Source organism: Cyprinodon tularosa, unplaced genomic scaffold (genome assembly GCF_016077235.1).
Source record: "Cyprinodon tularosa strain WSP-4 unplaced genomic scaffold, ASM1607723v1 ctg197, whole genome shotgun sequence".
NCBI lineage: Eukaryota > Metazoa > Chordata > Actinopteri > Cyprinodontiformes > Cyprinodontidae > Cyprinodon > Cyprinodon tularosa.
Genome location: NW_024038720.1, coordinates 1,505,869 through 1,533,776, shown reverse-complemented (window position 1 = coordinate 1,533,776; position 27,908 = coordinate 1,505,869). Strand labels below are relative to the sequence as shown.

The 27,908-nt window shown below is 36.8% G+C and overlaps 1 protein-coding gene across 1 annotated transcript; it reads right to left on the bottom strand.

Annotated features, from left to right (window-relative positions):
- Positions 1-61: 61 nt before the first annotated feature.
- Positions 62-27,905, bottom strand: strc1 (stereocilin 1). Its single transcript, XM_038283866.1, has 28 exons — positions 27,029-27,905; positions 25,140-25,832; positions 25,037-25,061; positions 20,760-22,122; positions 18,707-19,528; positions 17,178-17,243; positions 16,964-17,074; positions 16,675-16,826; positions 13,915-14,101; positions 12,346-12,461; positions 11,921-12,050; positions 11,665-11,847; positions 10,579-10,617; positions 9,276-9,467; positions 8,771-8,911; positions 8,413-8,474; positions 8,027-8,162; positions 7,852-7,937; positions 6,760-6,895; positions 5,775-5,971; positions 3,780-3,870; positions 3,343-3,514; positions 1,778-1,953; positions 1,501-1,656; positions 1,208-1,350; positions 960-1,108; positions 135-232; positions 62-73 (listed from the first exon to the last, which is right to left on the bottom strand). The coding sequence occupies exons 1-28, from the start codon at positions 27,069-27,071 to the stop codon at positions 62-64; spliced, it is 5,877 nt and encodes a 1,958-aa protein (XP_038139794.1). The 5' UTR covers positions 27,072-27,905.
- Between the last annotated feature and the right edge of the window lie 3 nt (positions 27,906-27,908).

Here is a 27,908-nt window from a genome sequence, read left to right as displayed (position 1 = left end):
AAACAAACCAAACATAGTAGAGAGCATCAAACAGGGAAGTAGTAGACGACAAAATGAGACTCTAAAGCAAGAACTATAGAAAAAAAAAACTATTTGGAAGCTTGTGAAAAAGATAAAAAACATTGTTGACTTACAGCAAACTTTTCAGGAGGTATAATGGAGATAGCCAGGGGCGTGATACCTTCGATTTGTTCTTTCACCAGAGCTGACATGGCAATATCAGGAAGACCAGCTACAAACAGGTTCAAAGACAACAAAGCAGACTGAGTAGATATCAGTTTAGCTCCTATGTGTTTCAGTTGCTTTTGATTGATACCAAGTTAGGCTCTTCTTTATCACTTTGATTAAAAAAATTTAAAAAAGCTGTAAATATTTGCAGGGGCTGTTATCAGAATCACATGTACTTTATTAATCCCTTGCGGGAAACTCTTTTCTTGCAATGCACCCGTTTACAGAGGAGAGAAAAATAAAAATGTAAGTACAATAGAGAAAATTTAAATATAATATAATAAGACATAAGAAAATAAGTAAAATTGCACCCTTCCCATACAAACTGTGTAAAATAAGATATAACAATAAAATAAGAAATTTAGAGAAACAAGCTGATTTTAGATTAGATTTGAGAAGTAATAATGAAAGCTGACATGTTAGAGGCCTAAACATAAATGGTTAGCAAAATAAAAAGTTAACTGGTTTGCAAGTCCTGCAAAGAATCGTGAAGGAATCTGAAACGGCAGGTCTAAAATGCTAATCTACCATTTACTTTAAGTCAACTTAAATTAATCTTATTTTGGTATGTTTTATTTTCTAAATATTGTTTCATCATAGTGTGTTGACTAGTCACCGAGAACAATGTTTTATTCCTAGATCTGAATTACCTTTATATATAAATGACACAAAATCAACTTATTGGAAGATTAAATGCATCAAAATTGCACTCCCAAATCCAGATGCATTACCTGCCAGGACTCCTATTTCAATAAACACATCTGTGCCCCATGAATCCATGGGTCCAAAAGCAAGATTGTTGGTGAGCAGCTCAACCAGAGCAAGCATCTGCTCCTCTGAGCAGGACAGCCTCAGCTGCCCCAGCCAGAGAACTGCCTTACTGCAGCCAGCAGGGGGAGACAGAACACAAGATAGTAAATAAAAACGGCAGGCTGAGCTGAGAGACAGGCAGGTCATTCAGAGTGGAAACTATGCCCACCTTAACTCCACATTGTTAAAAGTCTTGATCTCTGTGGTTTTAGCTCCGCACACAATGTGTCCGAGCGCCACCAGCATGCTGGAGTCAAGCTGACTCGGTGTCCGCTTGGTGGAGTTCAACACTCTAGTAAACAGTGTAGTCAGCTGGAAAGATAAACAATACAACATCATTAAATTGTACTCTTAGGCATTTGTAAAGATTCATTGTAATCACCCAGGATCTTTACCTTTAGAGTTGCTTTTGTGGATAAAATATTTTAAAACTAGGAATATTACCATGAAACAAGATGTTACCTGTCTGTTGTTCCAGGTGCTGATGGCTCCCATAGCAGCAATACTCCTTCGTTCTTCCAGATGAAGAGCACTCAGCTCTTCTGGTGACAGCTCTAATGCTATTCCACCCAGCTGAGCAATTAGAGACTGGGAGAAGGAGGAGATAGGGCCATATATCTTCACACATGACCATCATAGGAGGGTGACCCAGAGGAAGACATACAGTGTTAAAACCTGACAAGTTCTATATGCTACCTCCCCCCTGAAGTACTGTTGGAGGTTTATGTTGATTTTTCACCTTTTTTACTCTGCTGAGAACCTCTGCACGCTGATAGGATTGAAGGAAGGGGTCCTGCCCCATTAGCTCCAGACAGTTGGAGAAGGCAGATGAAGACATCCTGCCAAGGCTGCTTGAAGTCCAGGCAGACGGGGCTGTGGTACGCAGGATTTCACAGGTCGGAACAATTTGAGGAACTAAGAAAGAATGCAGAAAAAAAAAAAAATGGATCAGAAGAGGCAGTATTAAGATTCATAAATAGGCTGGTGTCTCATTGTTTATAATAATCTACCAACCAACCAATAACAAGAAATAAATCAACCAAAGGGTACCTTTAGCACATTACAGTAATTCAGTTGATTATTACTGTGCTTTAATTCTCAAGATTATAATATTCTAGACCAAACCTATTGCCTGTTCTCCATGCAAAGAGTTGAATTACTTTGCTAAATTAACTGTCTCTATAAATCTTTAATTATTAGTTTTCCTTACATACATATACAGAACAAGAACAAAGATGTTAAGAATAAAATCCCAGGTTATTTCCGCCTCTGAAGCAGCATATATCATGTATAATCTAAAACAAGAATTATTTAATGAGCATTTTCCATTAATGAGTCCCTTTTTGATTTATTTAGTCTTAATTAGATTCTTTGAGGATTGCAGAGCCTGACGTAGCTTTGTTTGCCAATGTTTCTAAAAAATAAATACACAAATTGAAATCTAAATCTATCAGATTGTGAGGATATCCCTATTTTGAAGCCCTAAACCTACAGACTGGTTTCATCAGATAAAAGTCCAGACTCTGGATAAGCTGCTCACGAATATTCACCTTCTTCTAGTGAAGATCTTTTTTTTTTTTTTCTGACTTGTTTGTTTGACTTTAGGAAAGAGTTTTCTGTTCAGCGTTAAATTTATAGTGGACAACAGACATCCTGACTGCATGATATTTAAGTGTTCATATTTTCATCCATATAAGACAGTTAGCCCTGGAGCATGATGCTGCCACTGACATGTTCAACACTGGAAATGGTATTTGTCAGGATTACAGAGTAGCATAAGCATTCTAGTTTGTTTTCAAGGTCCATAACTCATTCTGTCACAAGATGGCAGAAGGTTTTTGCCTAACCATGATCTTTAGAAGAAAAAATCTTTAGATTTGCAGTCCTGCTCCTTGGTCCATGTATAGAGAGAATACAATCAAGACTATCAGAAGATTGCAGTAATTATTCTGTATTGACTACATTTTGAGTCTTTGTAAGTTCTCTGCTGAGGATAGCTTTAGATGAATAAAAGATGCAAAGGAGAATCAGCATCAATACAACTAGCACTAAATATGAACTCAGCCAGATGTATTACTTTAGTTATGTCAAAAGTTACTTTAACAAAGTTATAAGGATATGCTACAAGTTTATTTCAAAACTTTTCAGAATTTGACTCTGATGGTCATTACTTGTTTTGCAGTGGATTTGCACAGTTTAGAAACCTTTTAGACTACAAAAGGTCTTACATCAGTGACATTTTGGCCACCTTTAAAAAAGTAACGGAATCATTTGATAAATTACAGTAACCAAAACGATGCTCACGTGAGAAAGAATTTATTTTCAGGAATCCCAGGTAAGTCTGCAGAACAAACTGCTGTTTTTGAGAAAGTTCCTTCCTCTCGTTCATGTCTGAGCAGAGGATCCCCACTTCCCCCTCCTCCCAATGACGGTGGCTCATGAACAGCCTCTCTATGCGCCCCACCGTCATCAACGGCTGAGGGAAAACAAATGAAGAAGAAAAAACGTTGGCACCTTACAGAAAAACAGGAACTTTACCACATGATCCTGCAACTCACTGGAAAACTGACACCTGAAGGATGTCTTTACAGCCTTTGTACGTCTGACCTACACTGAGGTCGGGTTCCTATCACTATAAACCCGCCCCAAAGGGAATGTTACCGTAATAATCACTCACAGAAACAGCCATATCTGTTTGCCTATTGCAGGGATACATTAAGATGAATTCAAAGAGAACTCACCGATGAAATCTCCTGTAGAATGTTCCAAGGCAGGAAAAAGAGAAACCGTCCCACCGCACTGAGAGTTGCCTTGTTCCAGTTTTTCACTGGCCTGGAAGCAAATACGCAAACACTTCATGATTACTGTTCTACAAACACTTTTAATCTTTTTTATTTATTTTTTTTACCTGAAACCTTGTCAATATGAAAATTAGGATTTCTGTCAAATCATTATACTTTTCATCTATACTCTAAATGTTTTTTGTTGATTTTGATTTTGTTTTGTTTTTTTAGTGGGATTTTAGGAAAATCATAATAAAATGTAAACTTAAAAAAAAATAAATAAAAAATAAAAATCACATTTCACCTGACAGGGTTAGGGAAGAAAAAACTTAAAAGAAATGTTTCATTTATTGTATTAGTCAATTCTTCATTCAAAAAAATGCTAAAAGCAAAAAAGCTTTCAGAGTAAGTATCACTAAGTATCACACATGTGTCAGTGTGAATAAACTGAATTTAAACATATTTACATAGCATTTAATAGCAATTACCGCTTTTTTAGGAATTTCAATGCTTGGAAGGTTTGTAGACCAAAGATAAAAGATAATTATATTTTAGACCATCCTTTGGTGTTTAAATCTAAAGGTATATTTTCCGAAGAATTCAATGAACCTAAAAAAATGAATGAAAGAAAGAAAAAAACCAAGGTAGTTAAATATTTTTTCAATGACTGTATATTTGCTCTTACATGATTAGGGAGAATATTAAGTTCTGGTTTACTAAGTTTATAAAGACATTAAAGTCAGCTACTGAGGACAAAATCTTTAAATAATGGATAAGAACAACAAAAAAATGTTTTTTTTTTTTAAAAAAAACAAGAGGTTTTGTTTGTCAGTATCATATTTAGTTAATAAACTTAAAAACACATTTAAGTATGAATTAAGAATTATTACTTTTCACAGACATCTGTAGAAGAAAAATTAAAACAGGGACTGCTAATTTAGGAGGAATTTTCTGAATTTATTTTACACATCTGATTATTATGTTAAATTCCTCAAAGTAAATCTAATAGAATAAAATTTTACCTTCTCCCTCAGGTAAAATGGCATTTAGATTAGACTAGAATAGAATAGAACAGAACAGAACAGAATAGAATAAAACAGGACAGGCAAGAATAGAAAAGAAAGTAGAATAAAACAGGACAGGACAAGACGGGATAGAATAGAATAGAATAGAATAGAATAGAATAGAATAGAATAGAATAGAATAGAATAGAATAGAATAGAATAGAATAGAATAGAATAGAATAGAATAGGACAGGACAGGACAGAATAGAATAGAATAGAACAAAATAGAATAGAATAGAACAAAAACAGGACAGGACAGAAAAGAATAGAACAGAATAGAATAAAACAGGACAAGACATACACTAATAGAATAGAATAGAATAGAATAGAATAGGAAAGAATAGAAAAAAATAGAGTAGAATAAAACAGGACAGGACAGAATAGAATAGAGTAGAATAAAACAGGTTAGAATAGAATAGAATAGGACAAGACAGAACATACTAGGATAAAATAGAATAGAGTAGAATAGAATAGGACAGGAAAGGACAGAATAGAATAAAACAGGACAGAACAGAATAGAATTAAACAGGACAACACAGAACAGACCACAATAGAATAGAATAGAATAGAATAGAATAGAATAGAATAGAATAGAATAGAATAGAATAGAATAGAATAGAATAGAATAGAATAGAATAGAATAAAATAGAATAGAACAGAACAGAACAGAACAGAATAGAATGGAATGTTATTGTTTATAAGCAGTCTCCTTCTCTTATATTTTTTGTGATTTACTATATCTATTTATTTTAGATTTACTTCTTCAGTATTACCATTTCCATAACTATACCAGCCTTTGTTAAAAGTTAAAGGTTTGATGAAGTTAACTAAACACTGCTTCTTGGAGACTGAATTTTTTTTAACTCTTCTTAGTATGAGATGCATTTACCCAAAAACAGCAGGTTCTTGCAGCATACGTGCCACTATTTCCGTCTTGCTGCTGCTGTAGCACAGTCCTTTGAGGTATTCCAGGTTTTGAATGAAGAAGGTTCGTTCCAACTGAACAAAAACTTCATCCTCCACAAATGGTGCCATAATGCCCAGTGAACGAAACTCCTCTTCGGTGAATGGCCCGGTGTTCATGGCCTGCAGAGTAAAACAGAACAAGTCAGTCTGACTATAATTGTTGTTCTGTTCCCAATTCTACAAGGTTAAATGTGATTATAGGGGAGTTACTCAGAGGAGCTGCAGTTTTATAAATACAGGTTTATAATAGGATTTTATTTTTTTTATTTCAATTCCTCACTAACTTTCAGGCCCTATATCTATTTTGTTTTCTTATTTGAGATGGAAAGCAAAAAATTATAAAAATGAAATGCAAGATTAACTAAAATATTGTTTATTTCAGTTATTGTATGTTTGACTGAGACAGTTACTCATGGTAAGACAAAATGCCTGAACGGGTACAAAAATAATAATAAAAAAAAAGGTTAGAAAACACTACCGTAGAGCCATGGGTTTGGTTATCTGTTTCTGTAACCGTAAGAAAAAAAATCTGCACCACTGAAATTTTCACTCCAATATGTGACTGCCTAATGTTTCAGGTTGCTGCACACAACCTGCTGCCACCAACATAATCACTCTTTGTTTGTCACAAAAACACTGCCCTTTATATCGCTAAGCTATACTGGTGGAATAGCCGATAATAAATATTTCATTATAAAGCTGATGTTGGCCAATATAGAAGGTAACTTTCATCCTCCAAAATACTTCATGGAGGGAATTTTCCACAAAATTTCCATCAGGTAAATACGGCTTAGAACAAGGCTGTACGACATAGTCTTAACTTCTCACAATCTGGATTCTTTCTGGTTTATTTGCAATTTGTACTTCCTAATGTAATTTAAGGTGGAGTGGGAAATAGATCGACATACCATCCTCTGAACAATCTTGTCAACAAGAAGCTCCTGTTTTGTTCTGGATAACATGAGAAAGTGTTGAGGTGTAGTGACAATCATGTTCCTCAGAGTGTCCATCTTATCTGCAGAAAACTTCTTAATGGTGCTCACCCTAAAAACAGCATTATAGATTGATACAGAATATTACTGGTTACAGTCTGAAAAAAAATCACACATACATAAATATACATATATAGATATATATAAAATCCTGTATTTAAGCTATAAATGTTGCTTCATGATTTTAATGTATTAATTACATAAATCGTCGACACTTTAAAAATTTGCTTTTTGATAAAGCCTATAGCTAAAGTGGCTCAGGTTATCCAAAGCTAACTCTATAGTCATGCTGCTATACGCTTAGACTGCTGGAGGACATAGTGACCACTTTACATCATTCTGCTTCATTATATCTCTATTCTCCCATTCTGTAACTAACTGCATGTATTCTCTTTCATCACTTTGACATGAAGGCTGACTTAGAGCTTCTAAACTGTTTCTTTTCCAGATAGAGCCACCTAAGGAGCAAGTTTTTTATAGATCAGTGCTTCTATGTTCCTCTTGTATGTCTGCCTCTGTTTCCTTGAAACCAAGTCGGCCTCAGCAGATGGCCGATCACACTGAGCCAGGTTCTGTTGGAGGTTTCTTCCTGTTAAAAGGGAGTTTTCTGCTCCATTGCTGCTATATACATGCTTGGTGTGATAGATTGCCTTCAAGTCACTGAGTCAATTCAACCAGCTGGTTTTCCTTGGATAGAAAACTTTGAACCAATCTGACCATATGATCTTTTTGAATGGTATCTGTAAATTGCATTAAGATGACATGCGTTATGGATTGGCTCCATATAACTAAGCTGAATTGTATTGAATTAAATGTAAAAAATTGAAATTATTGCTATCCAGTCTCATATATTCGTGTTACCTGATTTAGGCCAAATTTTTAATCTGTAGAGAAAACAAAGCAAAATGCTGCTCCAAAGTTTTTCCTCTCTCATAAAAAGTAATATTTCAATTTCTTTTTTTTTAAATATGAATATATGGAGTATGTGTAGTTGGTTTTATGACTCACGGTATCGACAAAGCAATTTCAGCTCCAAGATCCTGAAGCATGTCGGTGAAGTCAAATGTGTCCAGCTCCTCGATCACACACTTTTTCTATCCAGCAGGACAGAACAAGACACATGATAGATATATATTACATGTATTATAGGAGAAGAGGTTATATTATGAGTTGTTAGAATTACCAGGGAAGTGTGAAGAACAGTAGGCTGCTTCTGAAGGAAGCTCAAAATCTTCCTCACAGAAGAAGGTGATTTATCAGCCTGAAAATGGTACTTTAAGATCTTACAGCTGAGACCCTGACCCAGTCTTTGCAGAGTCCTAAATGCACACACAGGACGGAGAGTCAACAGAAGTAAATGCAATGTTTTTGGAAAGGTAGTAAAACATGATTTTGTTATGTGTGTGTCTCTGTAGAATTGCAGGATGCTAAGTTTGAAAATCTTTTGAAATAAGCTTCAGTGCTAAGCTTCAGCATACTCCAAAAAATCTGCTATCTCTTTCTTCCTTTATGAAAACAACCATGAAATCTGCCAAAAATGTCATATGTGAGGAATGTAAAAATACTTACAGAAAATCTTGTTTGATTAGATCTGGGTTAATATTAATCAGCTCTTTGACAATTGCTTGAGCCTGTAAAATAGAACAGAAAAGGGTTTTTATACATGATCTATTTTTTCTTTCTAGATATGATATGAGAGAATGTCAATCACGATTAGTTTTTCTAGCTTTCTTGCTGTTAAAACAGAGGAAGTAAAAAATAAATCAAAAAAACTTTCTGAAATGAGGGCTTCTTTTGATATAATATTGAAAACACTTTGACTTGAGCAGTAGGCAGCATGAGAGTGTTGGCCTTTAATGCACAATTTTTCATGCAACTTTTAAAGCACTTGCATACGTTTTTTAATTTAGTGGCAACTATGCAATACCTGCTGTGTGTTCCAAGGTTTAGTGGATGTATTAGAGAGTCTTTCCACAAGAAGGCGAGTTCTGGGAAGGATACTCAGCAGGGGCGTGCATCTGAGCAAAGGCTCCACGTCATCCAGCCAGCTGACAACTTCTGGAAAGCCCTGAAAAAAACATGTCACCTCAAATAAAGAACCAAAACACTGCAAAAACTGTTAAGTTAAAATGTCAAAATTGAGTTGAATAAATGTATTTGCTCTTAATTTGAGAATGTAAACAGGATATGCCAACAGAACCAGTATTTTCTTTTCATAAAATAAGAAAATCACATATTATGCACTTCTTTTTTTATGTAAATCAACTTTTTCCATTGGCAAATTGTCTTATTTACCTAATCAAATAATGTAAAAACACATTTTAAGAAAAATTGATTTGTATTTCTTTTTCTTATTTCAGCTTTTCATTAACTTTTAGAATGTTTGTGTTAAATATGTGACAACCGCATGAATAACCCTTTTCCTTGCGTACCCATAGTTTGGTTGCAATGGCGTTTGCTTCTGGTGCGCAGAGGGCATGCTTGTGTGGCAGGCAGCGGATGGGAGTGTGTTGGCTGAGGGCCTTCAACATGGACAGCAGTCTGTCAGAAGTGAGGGGCAGCAGGGTCTCTGTCTTTACACCAACAATGAGCGAGCCAAGCTCCTGCAGCTGGTTCTGCCTCAGCTGGTTTAGAGGATAGGAAGGTGTGAGGGGACAATCCCACAGCAAAGGAAACGTTTCTTCATATAATTTAAGGCTGGTTCACACAGCAAGATAACTGCCCAGTCTTCCCCTTCTGAGAGCCCTCGGGGGCCTCCAGGGACTGATAATCAGCCGTGTGGTGTCTCTGAGTCTGCTTGGCGGAGCAACTTGACCCCTTTGATCGAATTAGGGAAATTCAACAGATGGGATTGTCTTGCCCTGATATTCTGTAGTGTGTGAAGTCCACTGAGTCAAGCGCGTTCAAATCAGATAGTGGAGTTTAAAAATCTGAACATTTGCAGCTTGTCGCTGCGCATCAACAAATCAGAGCAGCTGATCCAGGAGCAGGCTGGTAGCCATGATCTCTCCACCTCCATAAACTATGGAAATTAGCATGAATGTTCATAAAGGGGTTCGTTACGTTTGCATGAAAACCCAGGTGGTTTTTTTTCAAGTACAAAGAAAAATATTAGGGCTCTGTTTGCTTCAACAAAATAATTTGCTATTGGATTGTGGCAAAAAAACAATTAATAATTCATTATATATTAACTTAAAATTTCAAAACTTGATGGCAAAAAAAAAAATTATTTTATATTTTCGTTCTCTGAGTTTTTACTACCAAAAAAACCCTTTTTGTTCACTTAGGATTCCCATTGCGACGGTTCACCGGTATGCAGGGGTCTGCTACTCAAAACTACAGACTATTAAAAGGTGGAACATCCTGATCCTGGTGAACTGACTTGCACAGAGGACGTTTTGAGGTCTACTTTATTGGTTAAAAACATCTTAAAACTGTTTTTTTTCCCCCACTCATCAAAGCAAATAAAACAAAGCCACCCTTAAAATTACATCTGACATTGCACACAGAGACCACATTTACTCCCTTCGCTCCATGTGAGTCAAGAGCGTCAAAATCGCCTCACTTGCGGTGTGACAGGAAAGAACACTCTGTACGACCATAAGTGTTTTATCCTTCTTTTTTTAATGCTATGCATGGGGTCTCTTCACTTTTAAAATCAACCAAAAATGTTAAAATCCTGCCGTGTGAACCAGCCTTTAATAGATACAATTTTGAATTTTCAAAGTAACTCACCGTGTTGTTTAAAAACAGCTTGTCCACAATTATAGATGCCTTTAAATCACAAAAAATAAGCAGAAGTTGCTGTAACATTCAGCTCAATTCAGGTCCCTATAGTTTATAAAACTGCACATAAAGTTATTCAACAACTAAATTAGGGTTATTTGCATAACTACATCATTTTAAGATATTTCCAACAAACTAAGAAAGGCTTCAATCATTAGGAACTAAACAATGTAAGTATTTTTTTTTTAACAAATGTTGAAAAAACATTTTCAAAAATTCAACCCTATTTTAAGTCACACTGTTAGCAAAATGTTATCAGCCTAAGGAATAAACATCAATGTTTCTTACATTTGGCCTGATGCAGCTAACCAAAGGTCTTACCAACTGCATGAGATATATTTGAGATAGAGCATATTTGGACTCTTAGCAAGTTATACTTTATATAAGCAACAATAATGCAAGTAAAGTTTGCACAAAGAATGTCATTATTTGCACAAACTAGAAAAAATATTCAAAAGGACAGCAAAGGCTATCAGATTCCCCAAAAGGCAGGTGCTTTAAAACCATTAACTGACAAGAAAAGATCTGCTGCAGGTGTAAAAACTTAGTTTTTAGTTTTTATAATAATGCATAATTAAACTAAATATTAAAGAGCTTCAGGCATTAAATACATACATATAAAATCACAGGAATAGTCAGTTAAAATTTGCTTAAAACTCTGAAAAAAGCAAGAGGGGTTTGACATTTCTCTTCTGGTCAGTGGATCAGCAGCAAGGAGGATAAAGGGAGTAGCATAGACTTAAAATGATACCATGCCTGCAGTTTAAACATGGCAGTGGCTCAGTGATGCTCTGGGGTTCTTTGCTTTCTCTGGCACTGTAAGCCTGCAGCATGTGAAAGGTTTAATTCAGTATTCATAAAAAACTGTGAACAAGCTATGGATGAGCAACCATCAGCTTCTACTAGCGTTAATACTCTTCTGAGAAATGCATCACCTCGCCTAATAGTTTTTGTCATGATTCTCATAAAACTATCAGAACGATAAGGTCCCATTACATGACAACAGCGAGACAGAAAGCGCCAGTTCAGCTCTACCTGTATTGGTGTGAATGGTACGGATTTAAGTGCAGGAAGAGCAGAGATCAGCTGAGATGATGTCAGATCCTTTAAGAAGGTTACACCTAGTAAGGGCAGGAGTGGGGCAAGCTCTTTCAGTCGGTTAGCACTGAGTGAGGACGGGGTCTGAAGCTCTGGGTTGTTGAGTAAGAAATCTGAAACCTGGAGAAAAGAAAATATAACTTTTTTTTATTGTTCATGATCAGATACAACACTAAGAATGATCTGCTCGCACCATTTGACTGGGCAGACTGAGTCCTTTGAGTGCGCAGCTCAATATGTTCTCCTGGATGACCTGAAAGGCTTCAGTATTTCTGTAAACAAGGAGATCCTCTGGATCTGCGAGGCATGACAGATTTCCCAATCTGAAATCACATGTATACATATATATATATATACATATTTAGACAGTATAAATTTGTCCTCTCAATCATATGTTCAATCATGCGTTTTTAACCTACCGGTCTTTCCTCACATATATTCCTCCAAGATATATTAGGGAAGAACAATAATCACTAATTTTCTAACCAGGTGTAACTCTTTTTGGGAAATTGCATTTACAAGATATTATACTTTTATGCAAACAGTAGTTCTGATAAGACCCCCCCCCCCCTCAAAAAAAAAAAAAAATTGCAATAATTGTAACAGGTTTAACCTAACCGGATAAAGTCCTGAGCCGTCAGGTTCCTGTAGGTCCCAATAAATTTGTCGGCAATGAATTCCTGCTTTAGAGAAGAGAGCGTGTTTCTCTGCAACACATCCAGACCATCGAACAGCTGCAGAAAAACAGAAAACTTTAGAAACTAATACAGAGATTCCTCTACATTGATTCTAAAAACCTTTGTAATCTAAAGCTATTCCAAATTTGAAAATTTAGACCTTTAATTTCCTTTTTTCACTCTTTTATACTTAATTAATTTTTGATGAGATCTCTTAATGTATTGATATAGAAATGATCTAACATGGAAGCCTATTTAGTAAAAGCCATTCGTCAGAATTGGAAAGATGAGAGAGCATGATTTTTAATAAAGAAGCAAACTGCTTTTAACAAAGTTTATCAATATGTATATAAGTGACAGTGTATGAAAGCTATGTGTGGGAATGCTACTGAATAAAATATAAAATATAGATTAATGTGCAAAGGTTTTTTTTAAAGATTCTTGTTTGAGAGTCAGACAAATGTTAAGGGGCTTTACACAGCTGTTTAAAATCTTGAAAAATACGATAGAATTCTAGTACGCATCTTTGCTCTGACAGTAAATACAGATAGAGTCTGAGATTAATGGGAGTATTCTCATGCCTTTTAAAATGAAAAACATTACTTTTTCAGATAAACCCAGGGAGGAAATTATTCCCTGCGTTCCATTCCAAATTTTATTCAGTTGTATGAAATAAAAATAAAAAAATAAAAAAAACACTTATCTCCTTACACATTTCTTTTATTTCTGCCTTTTTTCACATTTAAAAAAGAACAAAATAAAAATCTGTTTTTTGTGAGAATAGAAAATGTTTTCAAATCAACAAGCGTCAACGGGCACAACCTGCTCTGACGAGCAACAGAGCTGTAGAATTACAAATTTATTGAAATGGAGCCTGATAAAAAATATAACATTTATAAAAAATATAAGAAACAGAGTAGCTAACATTATAGCATGGGAGATTTGTTATTAGAAAGCCATTCTTAAAGCTTTGTACCTCCATAATTACCAAAATGAGTCATTATTTACAAATGGAGTAAAGATTAAAGCCGGAACATGTTGATTATAAAGAAAGACAAGTATCTGAATCCAATTAGTGAGTCCTCTGAAATAAAAAGGTATTTTGGGTGTTCTAGTAAAGTCGGGACATAAAGATGATTAGGCATGACCTTAAAAGGATGTTAATGACTGGAAATTATTCACTGTGGCTGAATCAAAAACCTTTTGTAAACAAGAGTCAGCCAAACAACAAGAGTGATGCCTTCACGGCAATAGAAAGGGCTCACTGCCAATTATTCCAAACACATGATGGTGATGTCGCCAGAAAATATGGCACAACCAGTTTTAAAGGGGACACTTTAGTGTGGTTTTACTTACTAAATTAAATCCAAAATCAGATTACTCATACAGGTAATAACAGATTAAAGAGGCTTGTGCTTTTCAGTGGCTCTGTTGTGACCCACAGCTAATCGAGCTCCGTCCTGGGATCTCATGTTCCACAGCCGGGTGTCAGAGCTCAAAGGGAAGTTACCTGAGCAGCTGAAAGGTGTTGGAAACTGTGGAAAGGCAAGTAAGCAATCAGGTTTCCTGTGTCCCTGATGAGCGATAGATGACCTCCAGTGATGTTAGAGGCGGACATAACTTTGCTGTACCACAAGCCGAATGCCTCTCGCTGGGCCAGACTCATTCTGTCCATGTTTGTGTTGATAGTTTCCCGCCTAGGAGGAAAACAAGGGCGTCAGAGATGGTGCTAAAACTTGTACCATACTTAGCGTATCTTATAAAATACAATACGAAAGTTGGAGGAGGAAAACATTTTTTTTGATACTTTCACGTCATAAATCTTTGATGTTTTGTTGTTGTGACATTTCAGTTAACGCTAATAGCCTGAACAAAACCAGGCTGTTAAAGGTAATTCTCTTTAATATTCAGATTGTTTTTTCCAAAAGATTCCTCTTCATGGAAGATTACAAGAAACACAAGCTTTCCGAAGATTGAAATCTAGTTAGTGGCTGAGCTTCCTTTACTGACTATACATAATACATGTGGCTGACAACTCGTGGCAGAGTGACACATCGGTTCTCACAGACGTCCGACACCAGATATGTCCCCAGAGAGAAGTGCCATGTATGTATGCAGGTAAATGAGACTCCATGATTAAATATAACTTCTAAAATCACAGTTCAGCTATAAAAGACCTCTAATCTCAGTTGATTAACCAGTGTGGTGCCTAATCATTGAGATAAAATGGATTTGAAACTGTAAATACTTTGTCACTTGCAACATCCCATAAGAACACAGTTTATTCCCAATTAGTTCTTTGATATTTGTAAAATACAAGAATATAACTTACAAATGCATAGACCATTAGTTTGGAAATATAGGAGGTGATTCCTAAAGAGCTATAAGCTGAAACAATAGAGAATAGATGATTGAATGATAAAAGAAGGATGCAATTCACAGGAATGTGTCATGAACTAATTTCCCTATATCTTAATGACAAAAGCTTTAATATTTAATTGTGGATACTGGATAGTGCTAAACACTGTTTATAAGGTCTGATCTCCCTGTTTTTCATTTTCTAACATTCTACAGATATTTATAGAAAAAACAAAGTGTAAGAATAACAAAAATCAATTAAAAGTTGATAAGAAATGAAATGCCTGGAAATATATTGATCAAACTCACTTATAAATGTACTACAGTGTGAGTGTTTGGCTTCATTTCTGCTTTTTTGGTAGTCTTCTACCTCTTGAGTTGGTCTGTCACCTTGATTGTGAAGACTGCATATCCTAGATGCTTAACGAATAATAACCATATTGCCAGAAAACATCAATATAAAAATATGCCACATTTATAAATTATTTTTCCTTTGCCTTCTAGAACATTACAGCTCTTTAAATAATAACTGAAATATAATGTCAATCTCCACAACCTTTTTTTTCCATCTCTAACAGTTTCAATTCCTCTTTTATAAATTTCCAGAAAGCGTGTTTGTATGGAAGCTTTTTTAGAAAAGTGTTTGATATTAATACATGATAAGAAGATCTGGCTAAGCTCTGATTCATGTATTCTTAAGAGAACTTGAGGTTTATGGTCGTGTTAAAATTGGCCGCGCACAGGGGTGGTGAATTTTGCAAACTATGGCCCTAATCTTCAAAAAGGTTGCATGTATTAAATTATAAATACATGTTGGTTTGAACATGCAAAGCTAATATTTATACAAGGTGCGGAGGGGATTTGGATGTGTACTCTTTTTTTTGTGCACGTGCCTCCATGACTATGAATATGGGAGGGAGGATCACACAAAGAGAGCTTTTCCAGGTTTTATGAGTTACCATTACCTTTTTTTTTTTTTACATATTTTTATTTTTGTTTTACCTTCGTGTGTATTACTTTCAGATACGTATCTAAGTGCAATAAACATAATATTAATCAATAACAACATTTTCATTTCTTTTGTATAACAATTGTCAATATTCTTTTTTTTCCTCCAATGGCTTAGAGCTTTGTCTCTTTTATGACGACTGTCATACTGACTGTAGCACATGCAATTTGGTCATTTTAATGGATCGATCCAAAGCTGCATGCATGTTTATCCTTTTTTGTAGATAATTCACAACTTGGCCACTCATTGATGTGCTTTTCTTTCGCACAATTTAGCTCTCCTTATTGGGATTCTTTGGTCTTTAGGTGGAAAACATGTTATCCTCTACTGACTGCTTTGGGATTTTACCTGACCTGCCAAACCACGACTGACTTGTCATGCTCTTTCACTTTGTGCTAACATCGCTAACAAATGACTGTGGTATACTTAGAAGTGACAACATTTTAAGACTTAACATGCTTAATGGTATGGAAAGATATCACAGTATCCCTCTAGAATTCACTGAGCTCATACAGTAAAAGTTAACAATTCTTGCATAAATGTGTTCAGAAGTACTCTGCATGCCTTCCTCTTGGATTTTATTCCCCTGTGGTCATGAAAGTGATTAAAATACCAGAACTAAATGGTTTGGAGAGGTGAGCAAATACTTTTACGGAGTACAGATTACTTTTACCAAACATAACTAACTTAAATGATGGAAGAGAGGCACAAAAGTGCAGTAACAAGTAAATAAATATTCTATGTGACAAGAGTCTGAAAACAAGATAACCCAAAACCAAACTGTTCTCTTTGAAATCACTGTATATTTCTTACTTTTCTTGGATTAATCTGACACTTTATTAAATCCAAATGATTTAATAAGCATTGCACCAATTAAAAATGACACCTGGAGTCATTACTCACACATTGATGTTGAGCATGGAGGGCAATGCCTGGATATCAGTTGGACTTGCTGCAGCCAGCAGAGAGCCCAACTCAAGAAGAAGTTTCTCATCTTTTGCCTGGTGGATCTTTAGGAGCACTGACACCATGGTGGACTGGTATTCATCTGATAACTGTTAAAAAGGAGCAAATTCAGAAAATGACACCAGAGTATGCTCTTCCTTAGAATCTAGTAGAACTGAGCAAACAAACAGAAGTGGAAAACTAGGCTGCATATATACAGCGATTGCATAGTTGGAAATTTAGTCACCTGTAGGGAGTCCTTGAATCTGTTATAGTACTGAAGGATCAGCCTGACTGTGCTGATATGTGCAGCAGCCAACACTGGCCTTAGGCTGCTCAAAGGCAAACTGAAATACTCCTATTTAGTAGAAGAAGAAATTATAGGGAGGGAGGTTAAAATCAGACAGCTAATAAATGCTGGCTGATAAAATTTTACCACAGAGACTTGGGATGTGTCCAACCTTGATGAAAAGCTGTTCCTTGCTAGTCATGTCTCTTGTTGACTGCAGCAAATTGCTGAGTACTATCTGCAACAGGAAGATGCACACAAATACAACAGTTTTAACAGCATTTAAGACTAATTTTGTGTTGATGTACATAATTTTAATACTATATTTAATTGTACCTTAGCCTTTCTTTCTAGAGAACTAAATTTGTCAACTTTATGATCAGCAAGAGAAAAATTGAAAAATCTGGGGGGGGGGGAAATCACCCCTGTTTATCACCTAAACATGATGTAGGGATTTCAGTGTTCAGATAATCCCAGAGGGTACAATGTTGGGGGATTTAATGCCACTGGTAGGGTCAGGCTCTGGGTTAGGGTTTAAACAAGGAGCAGTTTAAAAAGACCTTATGATTAAGGCACCACTTGGTACAGCAGAGCTGGGCCCTTACCCTAGAGCCAGGCCAAGGATTGTGGTTAATTGCTGAGCATTCCTCCTCAAAACCCAGCCGAGCCAGCCCCGAAGGAGTGACCCAAGGTTATCCCCCAGATGGTCTGGATCGAACCACTACAAGGGATAGCATAAGTCTGCTAGGGGACTTCATGTGAGAAATGACTATGACACCTGGAAGGGAGTGACCAGCTCTTAACACTAGTGGTTTTCATTATTAGACTTCTGTGCAAGTCATAGATTGTCCATAATGAACACCGTGTTGAAGCATAAAGAAGTCCATCGGTGCACTTGGCACCAGGAGACCATAGGCCACAGGTTGATGATTGACTTTGTAGTTGTATCTTCCAATCTTGTAGGGTTAGGGTCCATATGTCTTGGAAATGTGAATGAAGAGAGGGGTAAAGGTGTCCATGGATCACCACATGGTGGTGAGCTGGGTACACTGTAAGAAAAGTATGCCAGACAGACTAGGGCAGGCCAAAGTGAGTAGCGATGGTCTGCTGGGGATATCTGCTGGAGCCCTTGACATGGATGTAATCAACTCCCACCCTAGGAGCTCCCCTCAGAGTCTGTGGAGGACTGGAGACATGAAGTCATGGTGGATAGTGGAGGGAACACTTAAGGTCAGCAGCTCCCCTCCCTAAAAATATTGTTTCTAAAGCACTGGATTCTCAGTAACTCCAGAGAGCGAATATGTTAGTGGACCCAGAGAAAGCATTTGGCCACCTTCTCATTTATAATGCCTTTAATGGCATTATAAATGCCATCAGTAAATTAGGTGTAACATTGCAGAAACTACACCAAGCTGCAAAGACTTATCAGCATCAGTGACAGTAATGTTATCAGATACCAGCTACAAGCTGAAGGTCAAATGCTGTACATGGGGAATAATGAAAATTTATTTGATACATGTTTGCATCAATAATAAATATAAATAAGATCTGGACAGAAAATCAGACCTTTTCTGATTAAAAATTGAGAGATCGAGTTTTTCTCTTACTATTATTAATTGTTTTAATACTTTCCAACTATTATTGTTATCCACAGTCCCCAAATAAATACACTTATCACAAAAAAAAACATCTATTACCTACCCCAAAGCATTGTAGCAACACTGTCTTCTTGTCCTGGTTGGTTTCTCTTTTTAAAAAGTCAACAATAGACGCCAGGACGTTTTGTCTTATGGTGTTGTTGACTTGCCAAATGGGACCCATTGAGTCCTCTACAGCCAGCAGGATCACCACAGTAGTAGCAACTGCCTTATTTAGCACCTCAGTTACAGGCGTAGTCAGCAGACTCTCCATCCTTGAGCTCAGACTCTCCACCCAGCAGCGCACCATCATTTGTAGGATCATGTTCTCACTGGGACAAGGCTGACAGTCTTGGATGAGGTATTTTGGGCACAATAAGGTGAACTGCTTCATTAGAGTCTGTGATGCACAGGTGTTGGGTACTGTTGTGGTACCGTTCTTTGTGGGGGTGTTGGTGTAGTTAGTAAAGGTAGTACACATACTGCTCACCCAGGCTGTAGATGGCTCCCGGGACAGAAGCAAAAGGAGGACAGGGTTAGGGCAGATAGATGAGACGAAATTGGCCTGGTCGTTCTCCCAGCACTGAGCCAGGAGTGTTGCATTTGGAAGAGATGTGATCCAGTTGGAGTACACACACTGCTCAAAGACTATGAATCCAGTTAGGGTGGTCTGTCCTCCACCTGTAACAGGAGGGCTCACTGAGCTTGAGTGGTTGCTGCAGTACTGTACCAGCCATGCATTATCCTGATTGGCCAGAAGGTTCTGTATGACTGTAGCATTAGCACAGACTTTGGAAGTGAAGTTCTGTGGGTCAATCTCAGCACAGAGAGCCAGCTCAGTCATATCCACGATGATAGGATGGGTCCAGTCAGTGTACCTGCAAAGCTAAATTACAGACATCATATGACGTTTGTGAGGTATTACAACATAGCATAATGCCTTGGGTTATTTCTTTAAATCAATGCTTCATTGTTGACTTTAATATAACTGTACTGTGATTGATTTCATTTTTGCATTTACAATAGTTCTAGTGGGGAACGTTGGTGTTTTTCAGTGTAGTCCTGTTTCTCTGACTGTGACTGGCTGGATGTGCTGGTTTGGAGCTCAGCTGCCTGGCTGTGTGTTTCTTGGACAGGGCCGCCTTTTATAGTTGCCTTTTGTATCTCTGCTTCTGTCTCCTTGAACCCCAGTCAGCCTTGGAAGATTAAAAAGGAATTTTTCCCCTCCACTGTCGCTACAAGCATGCATAGTGTGAGGGATTGCCTTCGAGTCAATGAGTCAAGGCAATCAACTGGTTTCATTAGATAGAAAACTTTTAATCAATTTCACTGGATGATCGCGTGAACTGTAAAGTGAGATGACATGTGTTGTGAATTGGTTCTATATAAATAAACTGAATTGAAAAGTTCCACAGATGAGTTATCTAACAAAACGAGTGATATGTTTTATGTACTCTACTAAAAATATTTTTTTTGTGGTTCGATATTTTCTTTCACCTGTCATACAATAAGACTATTTCCTTTGACATCAGTTTATTTGACTCACAGTTTGTTCTATAGATTTAAAATATCAAAATGTAAGAGCCTGTTTTTCTTATTTAGCTCTTTAAGGTTGCTAGGCTCTTGTAAAAATTCCTGTTGATGCTCCAACAAATAAGATATTCACCAAATATCTGGTAATGTCCCTCTATGATCAAAACTGACATTTTTTCCTAATAGTTTGAAAACAGCAGGTCCCTTTATCCAGCTTGCTCCAATCTTAATAAAGGTCAGAAAAAATATGGGGCAAATATCTTGATATATTATTTTCGCTTTATATTGGACAAACCTCAATCTATAATACTGCACTTACAAATACCCAACCCTCTATTTAGGAAAAATACATAATTCTATTAACCCTTAACTGTATTGCAAACCCTTTTGAATGTCATGTAAGATCTGAAATTGTCTTACTTTTTCCTCTTCGATAAAAATGCACTTAAATATATACTGTTTGGTTTTCTTCAATGGTAAGGATTAAAGTAAATCATACCCCAATTTTTCTAAAACTTTTTTCATGTATACATTGTTTTTGATTAACCAACATTTAACTTTTTAACAACTTGTAAAGTACCCACCTGTGGTGTCACGGTTATTTTCTCCATGTCAGTGCAGACTGTTGTGAGCCACTTGTTCTTAGGGTTTTCCAGCAACTTTTCAAACACAGCTATCTTGCAGCACACGTTCTCCTGAAAAGCAGCTTGATCGTTCTGCCAGCAGAGGCCAACAACAGAATCGTCCACCTGCCTCTCCCCCCAGGTGTGATAGTCGCACCACGATGCCAGGTCAAAGGTTGGAATTGGTTCAGTGGGTTGAACAACCAAAAAGGTGCTGCAGTGGGTTTCCAGCCATGCAATGTCCTTATTTTGCAGAAGGTTGCTAAGAAAGGTTTTATTCGCGCAAACCTCAGTCGCAAATCTAATCTGATCAATAAGGATGCACTTTGATAAAATATCTGTGGTAATCTGCATCACGTTGTGCCACTCTGAGTATTGGCAGGAATCCAATTGTAATAAACTGGGGTTAGGGAACGGTGCTGGAGGGCGTGAATTTGTGCAGTTGGGCATCAGCTGCCAGTTGTCAGGGTTGGAGTTTAGAAGCATGAAAAATCCAGTGTGCTCACAAATTAGACTGGTGAGCCTTGGAGCATCAAGGCTGATACAAAACTGCAGCAGGGCAGCACCCACTTGATAAGAAGGCTGGTCAATCCACTGCTCATACCTGCAGAACTGACTCACCATGTACACATCATCTGCAGAGGAGTTAGCACAGAATCCATATAGCCAGATGTTCGCCTGATCTAAGAGCAGCTTCTTCATCAGTGAAGCATTGTTACAGACCTGCCTCACAAACTCTTTATTATCATTATCTCTGCAGAAAGACACAAGAGCAGCATCTGCAGTGCTGTTCAACCAGCTGCTATAATTGCAGTCCAGCTGTTGGAGCCTTGAAGCCTCCCTGGCAACTCGGCGAGGAGCTGAAGGAGGGACCAGCTGAGACTCGTTCAGAGGGCTGGACACAGCAGAGGGCTGGGTGTCCTCAACAACACAGTTAGATGACTTGTTGACCAGTGGAGACGTCAACATCTGAAAAATATAACACATGTTGCTCCACACATGCTCCATCTGGCTGTTGTTCAGGGAGCCCAGGGCTTTGCAAAAGGTTAACAAAGACAGAGATGCATTTCCTAAACCCATGAGGACATCAGCACAGAGAGTGTCATTGATATTGGCCAGGTTTTGATGATCACACGACATCTTGTAGCGGATATCGGTGTGTTTGTTTGGTGGTGATGCGCTGCGCTGAAAGAGGATGCTGGAAGGACTGTGGCATCCTGCTCCTGGATAATTGTTCAAAGATTCATCTAAGGGGAGGAAGGATTCCAGGAGGATGTCAACAAGTGGGACGCCAAAAGACCAACTCACATTGCGCTTTAGTCCCCTGAAAAAGACAAAAAATCCGCCATCTATGAGTCATTTTGCTTTAAAACAATATGAAGCTACTCTAAAAGTACAAACTTTATGAAAGTTTCACCAACTATAGGTACATCTGAAAAGTGTACAAGTGCATTTTCTGCTATTCATCTCAGAAAGTGAAACTCATTATACAAAATTAGAGTGATAAGCTTAAAAAATTGGGTTGTTGTATTTTTGATATTTACATATAGATAATGAAAACACAACAAAAAAAATCATGTGACACCCTAATCAGCTTATTAAACAACAAACCCACAAAAGAAAGTTTCCTTTAAAAAGTGGGTCAGTCAACTGCTGACTTGACCTTCTCCACAGCCTTCGACACCCTTTCTAAATAGGGTATGTGCCACACAAGGTAAATGTTGATGAAGCTGGGCAAAGGAGAAAATAAATTGGATTCCCCCTAAATGGCCCAAAGTCCTGTTTTCAGATGAAAATAAATCCTGCATGTAGAAATCAATGACCCAGAAGAAGATTGGAGAGGCACACAATCCATGGAAGTCCAGTGATAGGTTTCCAGTCAGGGATGGTTTTGGTTGCCATGTCATCTGCTGGTGTTGGTCCACTAAGTTTCCTGAAGCCCAAAGTCAGTACAGGCATCTATAGGAAATTCTAAAGTACTCCATGCTTCCTCTGCTGGCAAACTGGATGGAGGTGCCGATTTTATTATTGAGCAGGACTTGGAACATCCCCACAATGCTAAAGGTACCCAAAGCTAGTTAAATGATCACATTGATCTTGTTGATTGACCACCAAACCCCACTTACCTGAGCCCTAAAAAATCTATAGTATCTTGTCAAGAGGAAGATGACAAACATGAGACCAAACAAGGACGGCATTTATCAGAGTAATCTAGGCTTTTAATCACACCCCATAGGTCTGCAGGCTGATCTCCTGTATTGGTGCAGTAAATCTGGCAAGAGCACAACCATGTAGTAAGTGTATAGAAATTTCCATACTTTTTAGAGGCTGGACATTTATATTTAAAGCATTATTTTTTTATTTTTCTAATATGATGTTCTAATTTTTTGAGACACATAATTTTGATTTTTCTTTACCTGTGATCCATAATCATCAAAATGGCAAAAAATAAATGCTTGAAACATTCTACTTCCTGTGAAATTAATCTCTATAAAATAACTGTTTCACATTCTCAAATGACTGTAAAATGTTGCATTTTACAGAATATTCTAATTTTTCTTAGTTGAACCTGTATAGTGTTGTACTGATCAAAGGTTGGCTAAGCTAGTTCAAAGGAATATAAGAAAAGACCATTTTCATGTAAACTTCAAGTTGGAGCCCATTAGAGGCTTTCAGTCACTGTTTTGGGTTTTTTGTTTTGTTTTTTACATTGTATTACTTTATTTTATTTGACCAAATATGTGTTGAGAATCACCAATAAATTCAATTAATTACCAACCTATTAATTTTATTATGGAACCCAAATGTATTCATACCCTTGCCTGATGTAGATGATCTAAAACCACAAGAAATGTGAAAATAAAACAAAAAAAAGATAATTCATCATTGTAAAGAGAAAATTGATTTTCACATCATCTTATTATTAATTAATATTTTAATGTATTAACTTATAATTTCATTATTTTTAATGTATTAACTAATAATATCATAAATTAATATTATTAGTATTTGCTGTCCAACTTTTTGTCTGTTTCCACTGTTATTCTGAACAGGTTAATTTGTAATAATTAATATAATTACTTCAAACCTAATAAATAACTGTGGCCTTAAGAAGATTGCAGTAACCTATATTATTTCGGACTCTTTAGACAGGGGGTAAGCAATGTCGTTCCTCAGGTGCCACTGTCCTGCAGCTTTTGCATCATCCCCTGCTCGAACATACCTGAAATAAAAAGCCAAATTACCTCTTTGGTGTGTAGGTAAGTTTATAAGATGGCTATTAAACTTTTTTTTTGTTTCAGGTGTGTTAAACACGGGGTGTATGCAAAAGCTGCACAACAGTGACACTCAAGGACAGACATTGGCTACCTCTCATTCCATGGTGCAGGAAATCAAAAACAGCATTCGCCTTACCTGAGTCTGAGAAGAGAATACATTTTCAGCTTTGAGTGTTTATTCTTTCACAAAGGAAAGTGGGAACTATAAGCAAGTAGTTTGATTTTCTTTACCTACTACTTCAAGAAAATTTAGGTAAAATGTTTGGTCTAACGGAGCGAAATTGTTCAGCTAAACCTCTGAGGAAGCCCTCTGGCCCTCTTGAAAGAGAGCAGGCTTCCACATCTTAACCAACATCTGGAAATAACACAGGTTAAGAGTTGACACACATTTTATCACAGTCTGTGTTACAAAACTTCGGCAGCTGGGAAATTCCCAGGTTTCCTTTCACAATTTCCGATCTAGATATAGTTAGTGCAGGGACACTGAGAATCCTGATAAAGAAAGACTCTGCAACAGGAACTTCCTTCTTAAGATGAACTGAAATAGCAAGAACCTACATACAGAAAATCATAGACTCCATCTCCAGACTCTAAAGCATTAGTCACTTGTAGATCTGTTTTTTCCTACATACCTTTGAATTCAATAGTAACATTGACCATTTTCAGTCATTAAACACTTAAATATTTCACTAGAGGTTCAACTAGGAACATGTCTCCAACATTGGACAACAAAATTAAGAAACTTAATTCAAGACTTTGCATTTAAATGCATTTAAATGTGTTGTACTACCTGTCTTGTATAAAATATATGGTTAAAAAAAACATGTAGATTCACAATCATTACAGCTTCTTGTTAGATTCATTCTATTTTAATTTTCAACAAAAAGGAGCTGATTTCATGAACAGACTTTTTTCTGGTAATGTTTTGTCATCAGGTATGGTAGAAAGCTAATGACTCACCACATAATTAGCTGCTTGAGATCGCCTGTAGAAAAGAAGAACAGCAGTTAGTGCAGATCCAGAGATGCCTATACACTCGAAAATAAAAAAAGTTCCATTTTACCTTGCTGGCAGGTGTCTTGTCCATCCAGGGATGGGACTTCAATTCCGAACTCTAAGGCTATTCTCACATAATCAACTGGTATTTCAAGGAACATTGATAGGAAATGTAGCACATTGGCTGAAAGTGAATCTAGAAGGCTACGCAGAACATTAGTCAAGTTCTCAGACAGCATGAGGTTTGACAGCATGTTAATGAACAGCTGCTGAAAACCACTAAATGCCGATGTCAGTGTGCTTCCAACATTGAGGTAGGTCCCAAAGAAGCTCCTCGACTCTCCATCGGGGGTCATTGGACCACAGGTCTGAGATCTGAGTGAGGAGAAAAACATAAGGAACGGCTTCCCCATCTCCAATGAAACTGTCTTTGTTAGCTCTGCCTCTAGGCCACAGTCCTGTCTCTCTAAGAGAAGGCAAACCAGCATTTTAGGCAGGTCATCAAAAAAACCCTTTCTCATCAGTGGTTGAAAAAGCCTGTAGAGGTTACTGAGGATGCTATAGTATGTATTCAGGTTGAGATGGTCCTCTGTGGAGGGGACAGCAAAGCTGCGTGAGTTTTGCTCAGAGAGGAGGTGGATTTCATCAATGACTTTTTGAATGTCCTCTCCTAACTTGCCGTCCTCAGCAGTCATCTTGTTGTTCTGTCCTGGAACTAATCTGGGTTGTGAACACACCGGTGTGATATCACTTATGATCCCTGTGTAAACAAATCAATAAATAAAACATTACATGATAAAGAATGTATCATGAAAACCTTAAAAGGTTTATTTGAACTACAATTGCAACAATAGCATTTGCATGATTTTTCATACTAAATGACTGTAGTTTCAGTAGACATTTTAAATGTAAATGTATCCAGAATGGGTTCATGCACCAAAGGATGAACTTAACTGAACTTCCTCAAAGTTAAGGAAAAAAATGTGACATCACAACGAATACACTTGTTTCAGTGAAAAATCAGTTTAAAAGAAAAAACATCAGAGGCAACTAATGCACAGCTCATGCATGTTCAGACATTTATTCATTCAGTAGTAGTATTTACTCTCTAGTGTTGGCTCTCAACATTCTGCCTTACCCATCTCTTACTACTAATTAGCCTCATGTACATTTATTTTTACTGCTTGGTATTTCAGTTTTACTTTATTTTCTGCATACAGTTAATGAAAAAGAACTATTAAACCGCTCCTGATTTTTTTCAAATTTTTAGTCTTAAGTTATATTAGCTGACGAACACAATGAACACAACAAAAAATTAGTCAGTTTTTCCATGACTATGAATATCCAGCAGATCTGTGTTATGAGTAGTTTTCAGTTTTGTGATATTTGTGAATATTTATAATTACTTTTAATTTAATTATATAATTGATAATTATTTCAGCAATCTTAAATAATCATAAAATGTTTTCTAAAAAAATATTTATTGAAAAAGTTTTTTCATATTTCAAATATATACTCTTGAGCAAACCGCCTGCTTAAGAGTTTAAGAAGGAAGAAAGGGTAATTTTAAAAACAGCCTTATATTTATCAGGCTATTAAAATGGTTTTGCAAAACAAACTTTTGAATTTTAAGGAACATTTTCACATTTCTGCAGTTTTTGCCTAAAGACTCACTCTACTGTTTACACTAGTTTCAACCTTATATTAGGGGGCAGCTGAAAAAAAACTCACAAAAAATGAAAAGATATAAATCTTTAGTGTTATGGCCTATTTACATCTACCACCTGCTCATGCCCCAACTGTGCCACCCCAAACATTTCTAAAATATGTTTGAAAGCCAAATATTAAACTCAACACAGAGGAAAAACACTTTCACACAACTGCAATATACAAACTGGTGCTTCTTTCTCAAGAAATGCCAGTGGAAAGGTCATAGCATCACTGTTTCAAACTTACCAAATAGGATGCAAACCATACGAACAGTTGGTGAAGACCACATCTTTATTGTCCTCCTAGTAAAGCAGTGATTGTAGTTAAATAAAGTGTAAAAAGATCAAATTTATCCTTTTACTACAGAGAACATCAGCTGAGGCAGAACCGGGCTAAGAACAGATTTCATGTTTGATTAGAATAAATTAGGCCTTTACAGAAACATGCATTGATTTCTCCTCATTGATTGATGTCCATCGATCAGATGTTCCCCGTTAGGCTGCTCTGTGCTCAGAGAAAAAAAAACTTACTCCTCACCTTCAAATCAACCTGCAACCCTGCACCTGATCTGCCTTGGGCATTATTAATGAGACGCGTTACAGGGAAGAGGAGGTGCGAAACGAGGGCTGTGAAATGCAGGACGGATTTCAACAACAAGCACATCAGTCGACGTTGCATTATTGATGGAGCGTGTTGAATAGGTCGACCATCTGAAACTCGACTCCTACCCGAGGAGTCAGAAGACACCAGACCAACTGGTGGACAAGTTATCCTACAGCTGCTGCCAATACTTTGATCAGCAGACTGTAACTTTTATTTACAAGCTGTCGCTTAGAAAGGGAAGATGTTTAATGACAGAGAAAGTGAAAAAAATATAAGCAATGACTTAAATTATATATTCAGTTTAGTGAGCAGGTCTATTTTTGTTTAACCAAACAGATTTATGTTTTTGTTACCGTTTTATCAAGCATTTATAACTAAATATTGCTACAAGTAAAAACCTGAGCGGATATATTGTATTTGGCAAAAATACATGCCTTCCAAAATTATTTTTCTGAATGAATTCTGAGCCGAGTAAGGTTTCATTTTTTTTCCAGTGTTCCTGGCATTTACTGCTTGAAGCACT